At 35.0% G+C, this 9,081-nt stretch overlaps 1 protein-coding gene across 1 annotated transcript in view; it reads left to right on the forward strand.

Annotated features, from left to right (window-relative positions):
* The window catches only part of HLTF (helicase-like transcription factor), a gene marked incomplete at its 5' end in the record, with an annotated part of 72,024 nt that overhangs the window by 27,648 nt on the left and 35,295 nt on the right, over window positions 1–9,081 (forward strand). The window contains 1 exon segment of the mRNA XM_012642859.1: window positions 5,017–5,114. Within this exon segment, the coding sequence (XP_012498313.1) occupies window positions 5,017–5,114 (98 nt within the window).

The following is a 9,081-nucleotide window of genomic DNA, read 5'->3' on the forward strand; positions in this document are numbered from 1 at the left end:
TGTTTTGATTACTACAGCCTTATAATAAAGTTTGAAGTCTGGTAAGTTGATACCTCCCATTTTGTTTTTATTGCCTAGTATTGTTTTTGCTATGTGGGGTCTTCTCTGGTTCCAATTTATGGCTACTTTTAAGGCTTAATTTAATCTGGATTAATTTAAATTAAAGATACAATGCTTGGTATGATTAGAATTTGCTTTGCATTTAAAAATATTAATGATCTTTATTATGATTTTATATTTTGTAATTCATAGGAAAACAATACTGCTCAAGAGTCTAAATATTTGAGATAGAAAAACACTGGACTGAAGTTGAGGGGATCTGGTACAAGTTCTGTCTGTGCACCTAGATCTGTATTTTACATGTTTTGGGAATACAGCAGGCAAAGTATTTTCATAGAGCTTATAATCTAATGATGGGGAAACATATAATAAATAAGTAAACACAAATTTTAAATAAGTGATACGAAGAAAATAAAGGAGGATAACAAAGTAAAAATTGACTCGAAGGGGTCTGTTTAAGAAGGTGGTATTTGAGCTAATACACAATCATAAGAGCCAATTTTGGTGTAATAATCAGGTAATAGGAATAGAAAATATAGGCATTTCAGATGGATTACTCTTGACCCCAATTTTAGAAATTTAAAGAAATTTGGAGCTTTCAGTTGAGACAGAATTAAATTTACACATAGAGGCCACTTTCCGTTGCAGACACATAGCAGTAATACAAGAGAGAAAATTAAAATGTCAAGCTGTGTGTTACTTTGTTTTTAACCAAACTAAACATATCTCCAAAAGAAAAGCAAAATAGAAACAGAAATCAATGAGTGGAGACAGAAGCCATAATCCTGCTGAGCTTTGTAGTGGATAGTGATTTCTTTAGTAAGACACAGAAAGTCATAAGGAAACAATTGGGTAAATTCTACTACATTTTAAATTTACAGTGCATCAAAAAGCACCATATACAAAGTGAAAAATGATAAGGCTGAAGAAGATATGTGTGGTAAATGTAACTGAGAAAGAATGAGAATCTAGACTATATAAGAACTCCTTACAAATCAATTAGAAAAAGACAACCCAATAGGAGAATAGTCAAAGGATATAAATGTGCAGTCCATAGAAAGAAAACCCAAATAACCAATAAACATAGGAAAAGATATGTAGACTCATTAATTATTGGAGAAATGCAAGTTAAAGGAATAGTGAGATACCATTGCACCCATCATATTTTCAAACATTTAAAAATCTCACAATGCCAATGATAGACAAGGTTGTGCAGCAACAGGATCTCTCATACATGGTGGATGGGAGTGTCGGTTACCAAGGAGAGCAACTAGGCAAAAATATGGTAAAGCTGAAGAGAAACCACCTAGAATTCTATAGATATATATAGATATATAGAGAGGAGACATAAAAAAATATCTATTTTTCAGGGTAGACAGCTTACAGCTTATTGCAGCATTATTTTAGTAAAATATTTTATATTATATATAATGTAAATACTATCCAGTAGGGGTGTGGAAAATAAATTGTTATCTACTTACACAGTATAATGCCATGTATCAGTCAAACTGATTACACTAGAGCTACAAATATTAATAAAGATAAATCTCAAATATGGTTGTCCCCCTTTATCAGTGCTTTCACTACTGTATATAGCATTGAGAGAAAAAAAAGCAAGTTGTGGAATGATACATAGATAATAGTATGATACTATGTATAGGTTTAAATCACCTAAATATTTATTTTGTGCATGGGTACAGTAGACATAGTAAATATATAAAAACATACAGAAGTGTAGACAGTTTCAATAGGCAAAAGTGTTCTCCTTAAAAAAGAAAAGAATTCTGAAGCAAATACAGAAAAATGTTGATATGGGTGGTTAGTACATAGATGTTCATTGTAGTGTTCTCCAGGGTTTTTTTGATTTGATATATTTTTATTATAAATTAAGTTTATGCAATATTACAAATAACAGATACGTCTCCACAAAAGTTGTAGCCCATTGTTTCATTATTTTTTTTTTCCTTATAATTTTAGTTAACAGTCTCCCCCTGTATCACTTCTGCTCTGGGTTGATGAGGCAAGTAGCATTAGCTATAAACATTTCAGGCTATAGAAAAAAACACATCAGATATTATGAGGGGAATGTACATGGCTTCAAGTTACATTTACCTCTCTGTTGAATTCCCCAAAAGATAGAAATGTTTTTATTTTATAGAATTTCTTAGGCAACCAAAATAAAAAAGAGCTCTGAACTTATAGAATTAGCTAGTTAAGTAGTATTTGCTGCTGAGGAACAGAATCCTCTTCAATTTATAGTCCTTGAAGGGCCTACACTCTGCTGGAGTTTTTGACTATTCCCATTTAATGTGGTTTGGTGAAATCTGAGGAAATTAGCTATCTATGGAATGAATAAACTATCAGATTGAGAGGAAAAAAACATAAGATCCTTCTCCATTGCTAAAATTAGCCTCCATGTTAAACAACAATTAAACATTTTATTATAAAAATTTGTATGCCACTCTATTGACAAACTGAAAGCTGGTACTGGATGAACATCTTTAGAAAGAAACCATTATGTTTAGGTGATGAGAACAGTTTAAAATAAGAATTTCTAAGCTTTTTGCAACTATTTGTTGAAAGACTGCTCTGTTCAACTCACTTGCCCTGAATATTTGCTTGGCTTGCTCTTATACTTCATTTAGGTTACTGATCAATGGTCACCTCAGAGAGCAACTCTCTCAATGCCCCTTCCTCCCAAATGTACTTCCCTACCCTGTGATTTCTGTACTCATCACACTAAGTTATTTCTTCTTAGTATTTATCACTCCCTGACATTGTTTCTGTCTGTATATATGTATGTGTGGCCTGCCTCCCTCATTAGAATATAGACTACATAAATGTAGGGACTTTTTGTTTTATTCACTGCTGTATCCCAGCACCTATGACAGTGTTTGGTATACAGTGTGAGCTCAATAAATTGTTGAAATAAATAGGTGTGTACTATATCTTCACAATTTTCTAAAACTTGCAGTGAGAGCTATCAGGCAACTGCATACTGAAGATATAAGTATTGTAATATATATATATTTTCAGTAATTTTGGAGAAACTTTTGAGTAGAACATGGTATTAGTAATATTGTAGTAGCTGGTTGATATTTTTGTTAAAATCAGGGAAACATGTATCACTAGGCTAGCCTCTATTTGTAATTGGACTGAAATTTTAGCACTCCAGCCAGATATTCTAATGTAATTCTTCTTATGTCTTTTAAGGCAATGCTAAATAGCATTTAAATGTTATTTGCATTAGTTTCAGACCTCTGCTAGCTAGCGAGATTTCCCTCTCTCCCTTCTACTACTCTAGCAATTCTGGACCCTTTTCAGAAGCGGGGTGGGGACAGAAGGTTCTGCTTTCTAGAATCAAGTTCTGTCATCCCCACCAAGCAACTATTTCAAAGCAAGGAGTTGTTCTGAGACATTTTTTGTGTCACCTCAGCCAGAAATGAGGGCTGGTAGTAATATCCAGTCATAATTGTTTTATTTAATTGGGAACAGCTTCAACAGATGAAGGGTCTCTATGTAATTTAATAGCAATATTAGAACAGTAGATAACTGATGTGGCAAAGATTTCTTACAAGAATTTTGTAAGCTTCACATATTACAATTTGTACAGTGATAATTTATCGTTTTGGAAAACATTGGCATAGAATTTGTTGTAATTTGCTTAAGGAACATAGTTTATTAATTTCACATATTTTTCAAGACAGAACAAAATGTTTATTAACGCTTTGGTAAGACTCAGGAATCTTCTTATGAAGCCTTTTGCATCTCCACCCAAATAATGGTATTGTTAGTATTTTGACCTAAGTTATTTTTCTCTTATATCAATTAAAATATTTTGTGAAACCTTAAATTCAATTTTATTTGTAACTAAGAACCAATTTTACCTTTGGTCACCTTCAATTTTAATTTTGAAATTAGTGTGAAAGTAGAATTTTTTAAAACCCCAGAAATTTGCATTTTTACTGAGTTTACTGGGGAAGATCTCTATTGACAAAGGATACCAGCTCTAGGATTTATTTAAAGAATTTTTATTATAAGTACATTAGTTACCTAATAGTGTGTAACAAATTACCCTAAAACTTAGCCATTTAAAACCAGACATTTATCATCTCACACATTTTGTTAGGGTTTGGAGTCTGGGAGTAGCTTAGCTGGTAATGGCTAGTGGTCTCTCATGAATTTGTAGTCAAATTGTCCTTCAAGGCTGCATCTGAACATTCAACTTAGGGAGGATCCATTTCCAAGTTCACTCACATGGTTGTAAACAGACCTTCTTCCTTGTTGACTGGTAACTGTAGTCCTCAGGTCCTCAGCATGTGTATCCTTCCATGAGCTGTCTGAGTGTCCTCACAACATGGCAGCTGGCTACCCATAGAGCGAGTGATCAGAGAGAGAGAGAGAGAGAGAGAGAGAAAGGAGAGAGTACATGTGTACACATCCAGTATGGAAGCTTCATCTTTTATAACCTAATCTCAGAGATGACATACCGTCATTTCTGCCATATCTTATTGGTCATGCAAACCAATCCTGATGTATGGGAGGGGATTACACAAGGTTGCGAATATCAGGAAGTAGAGCTCATGGGGGCCATCTTGGAGTCTGGCTACCACATTGAGTATAATACTAAGTCAGAAAATTGCATAAAACACATTGTTCATCTCAATGAATGACTGTGAATATCAAGAGATATTACAGACTTCCTCCTGATGTCCCTTCCCTCTCACAATTCTCTGGCTCTTCCCATAGGTAATTCCTATCTGGATTTTTACTTACAGCAACAAGGTAAAATCCAACCCCTGTTATTATATCATGTTTAGAAACAACTCTATCTACTTTGTTTTAATTCTTCCTAATTTCTCTCTTCATGGGGACACATTATTGTCATCCCCTTATTGACATGCATATTTCAGAGAAAGGCAGCTAAAGGCTGTGTCAATGATTGATTTCTTTTAGGAGCATCTGCAGCAGAAGGTTCAAAGAAGACTGATGCTGAACAAAGACCAAGAACAACACTGATCATCTGTCCACTTTCTGTATTAAGCAACTGGATTGTAAGTCTTTACAGCCCTTTAAAAATGCAATATAATTCATATTTTTCTTATATAAGGTATTCTGTTGAAGAGTCACTCATTGGGAGAGATATGCTTGGTCATAATTTTGTATCTAAGTTCAAATAATTATTAGGTGAATTAGATTATAATTGCTGAATTGAAGTAATTTTTCTCTGAAGATTTATGATAGAGAAAGTAAAGAAACATCAATTGCTATGTGAGATTTGGTTTATATTTCTGCCTCTGTCATTTTTTTTTTCCCCCAAAGTGGGAAAGGTGTATAATTTAAGACTCTGCCTTATTTATGAACTGACTGGTAGAACTCCCATTTCTAAAACCTCCAGTAACAATAGCTTATTTTTATAACAATATGTAAAATTTAGTGAGCTCCTGTGTACTTGGTTTGTCCTTAAACTCTTTTTATAGATTTTTCTCATTTAATCTTCACAACTATTATTTTCATTTTCCAGGTGACCAAATTGAAACACAGCTTAAGTATTAATAACTTGCTTAATGTCATCCAGCTAATAAATGATAGAGCTTGGGTATAGTCTCCAACATTTTGATTGTAGGGCCTATGCTTTAAAGGCTACCCACCAGAAAATTTTGTCTTTTTTCCCCCCAGATTACTTTTCTGTTCTAAAACATTAACATTGGAATGGAACCTCTTTATATGTTATACGTAAGGAGTAGCCTGGTTCTCTTTCCTTTCCAATTCAAGCTTTAGGCTTCATGTGATGAAATAATGACTCTCTTGGAAGCATTGTTAACATAAGGACCACTGGATGTGAACTTTCATTCTTGCCACCTCTGAGGTTATCTGTCTCTCTCCTGGCCATTCCTCCTCTTATCTCAGAGGAGGAAGAGGTCCTACTCTTTGTAAAACCAGTACCTTAGTGTGTACATTGGATTCCCTCTTTTCCTGCCTTTGCTTTTTATCTGTTCTTTTTTCCCCTCACCTGGTTATTCAGTCTCTTCCCACTGGCTCTTTCATGGTACATATTCACATCTTTTTCATTTTAAAATACTTTCTCTTGCTATGCACCTTTAAGTTGCTGCTATTCAGCTTTCCTTCACTGTCTCACCTCTCAGGGGTTAATTTCTACCTTGTTCTTTTATTTACTAACTCCTTAATTCATTGTAATCTGGCTTCTGCCACCAGATCTCTGAATTGCTTTGGAAAAGTTTACTCATAATAGTCTGTCAAATTCAGTGGCCTCTTGATTTTTATATAGCCTTTTTGACGATTTCTTATGTATTGACCTTATGTATTTCTTTTTTTTTTGGAGAGAGAGTCTCACTCTTTTGCTCGGGCTAGAGTGAGTGCCTTGGCGTCAGCCTAGCTCACAGCAACCTCACACTCCTGGGCTCAAGCGATCCTTCTGCCTCAGCCTCCCGAATAGCTGGGACTACAGGCATGCGCCACCATGCCTGGCTAATTTTTTTTTTCTATATATTTTTAGCTGTCCGATTAATTTCTTTCTATTTTTAGTAGAGACGGGGTCTCGCTCTTGCTCAGGCTGGTTTCGAACTCCTGAGCTCAAATGATCCGCCCGCCTCGGCCTCCCGGAGTGCTAGGATTACAGGCGTGAGCCACCGCGCCCGGCCTATGTATTTCTTTTTGGCTTTTTGTAGGCTTGTCTTCTATGACATGACTTATTTTTTTAATACAAGTTTTTGTTTTATTTATTTTACAAAAAGAAATTACACCTTCTGATTAGTGTATCATTTTTCCTCTTAGGACCAGAATGAGTTTTAGTGGTCTCTTGCTCTTTTTTTTAATTCCAATAAAACTGTGCTCTTCATACGTGCGGTTTGTTGCTGGAAGGGCAATACATGGGTACTTGAATGGCAGTTTCAGGGTCAGGTTTAGAAGTATTCATGGAGGTATAAACTATAATAGAGTTGTGATTCTTTAAGGGCTAGGGGTATGGGGGGGTGTATTTTTAAAATGGGTAATCAGTATTTCATATAATTTTACATTTGGAAAACAAAAGTTGTTTTAGGTAACATAAACTTCATAAAGGAAACCTTGGCAAAATCTTGCCTCCTGAAATTATGCAAAAAAGCTGTGAATTGAAAGGAATGAGGAATTGTTGAGCATATAGGGTTCATGATCAAGAATTAGAATTTCACAATCTATCAATAAGTTACTCTCTTCTTAGCTCCCAAGTAAATGACCTAGCATTTTAAAGAGCAGCTAGAACTAACTCATCTGCCCTTTTTTGTCTTTAAATAAGGAAAAGAACCCAGTTTAAGGAGTAAGACCTGGGTACTAATCTACCACATACTGGGGTGGATATTTAGATGTTATTTAACCTCTCACAAAATAACACCTATCTCATTTTCTGTTGAGAGGATATATGTACACACATATATAGAGCTTAGCCTAACACTGTGTCTAGAAATGCAGTAACTATAGTTGTCTTCCTTCTTTCTCCAGAAAAGTTGATATTTTTCTATTCTAAGTCTAATCTTTTCACAAATATGCTCTGTTCCATTTCAAGGCCACTCATTGATTCTATTTTCTCATATTGGCTTCTTTTCCATGCGGGATTCTAATCTTTTTTTCTCTACTAGACTTCTTAAAAATATTCTTTGCATTTTCACCTTTACTATTTCATGTTTTATCCTCTCTTCTCTAATTTTTTGCCTTTACTATTTCATGTTTAGTTCTTTCTTCAGTCCACAGTAGTTGGACTTTTGCTCCCACCCACCGTAGAAACTCCCTTTGCAGAGACCCTCAGACCTCACTGTTGTCATGTCCAGTGAGCTCCTCTTTTCTTTTCCTCTGCCCTGAGTATGTTACTCATTTATTACTCTTTTTGCTGTATCTTATTTCATAAGCCATCTCTAAACCTTTTTGTAAAGGCGGGGAATGAATATAAGTTACAAATTAAAAATCAACCTTGTTTTCCTTCCTGAAACTTTGATATTCTTTGGCTTCCCCTCCCAGGCCATATCTTTTGTGTTTGCTACCATAAATTTCTGACCAGTTTCTCTTGTCTTTGTTCTGGTTCCTATTACATCTGCCTTTTTTTCTTTAAAGAATGGAATTCTATTTCTTAAACTGTTGTGAAAAACTTTAATGAGGTCTCCATTTACTCATCAAGATTCAAGAATCACCAAAAATCTGCCACATATGCTTTCTTTTTCCTTTGCTGAAATATTTTTAATTATATCCCAGACATCATGTCATTTCTCCCAATAAAAGTAGAAGCCTGCTCTTTAAATATTGGTATTCTGTAGCCTCTGTCCCTGACCTTCTTTGCTCATTGTATGTGTTCTTAGGAAATCTCATTCATTCCTATGGGTTTACATGCTGTCTGCTATTTAACTTCCTACACTTCTCGCTTACACCTATGGGTAATTGTTTACATTCTCCTATTGTATTTTTCCAGTCAGGTATTCTATAGTGACCAAAAATGATACATGTCTAAAATACTCATTATCTCTTTCTCACCTTTATGCCTGCTTTCCCCTTGTTTTTAAAACTTCCCTATGTCTTTATCACACAGTTCTTCTAGGCAGTCATTTGAAGTCTCTAGGCATCTTTGTCTTCTCCCTTTTCTTCAGATCCCATTTTTAATTAGTCCCCAAGTCCCATCAGTCCCACTTTGTTAGTATCTTTCTTTCACACCAATCCTTTCCATTCTGTTCCTACTTGTGTCATTTTGGTTAAGGGCTTCATCATCTGTCCCCTAAGAACCTCACGGCTATGTCTCCCTGGTGTCTTCTCTCTCCAATCCAAACATAGTGTTTTTTTCTGCTCAAAATATCTCCAGGTCTGTTGTTTTCATGATTAAAAAAGAAATTCAAGGTTTTAAAACTGATCACGTCCTCAAGGTCAGGGATAATTTTTTGTTTTTCCCTTTTGGCTGTATCACTCTTGTGATTCATGTCTGGCAAATAGTAGGCCTACAATAAATGAATGAAAGAAAGTGGATACAGTTTGAATCTCTGCCTA

The sequence above is a fragment of the Propithecus coquereli genome, unplaced genomic scaffold (assembly GCF_000956105.1).
Source record: "Propithecus coquereli isolate 6110/MARCELLA unplaced genomic scaffold, Pcoq_1.0 Scaffold19, whole genome shotgun sequence".
Classification (NCBI taxonomy): Eukaryota; Metazoa; Chordata; class Mammalia; order Primates; family Indriidae; genus Propithecus; species Propithecus coquereli.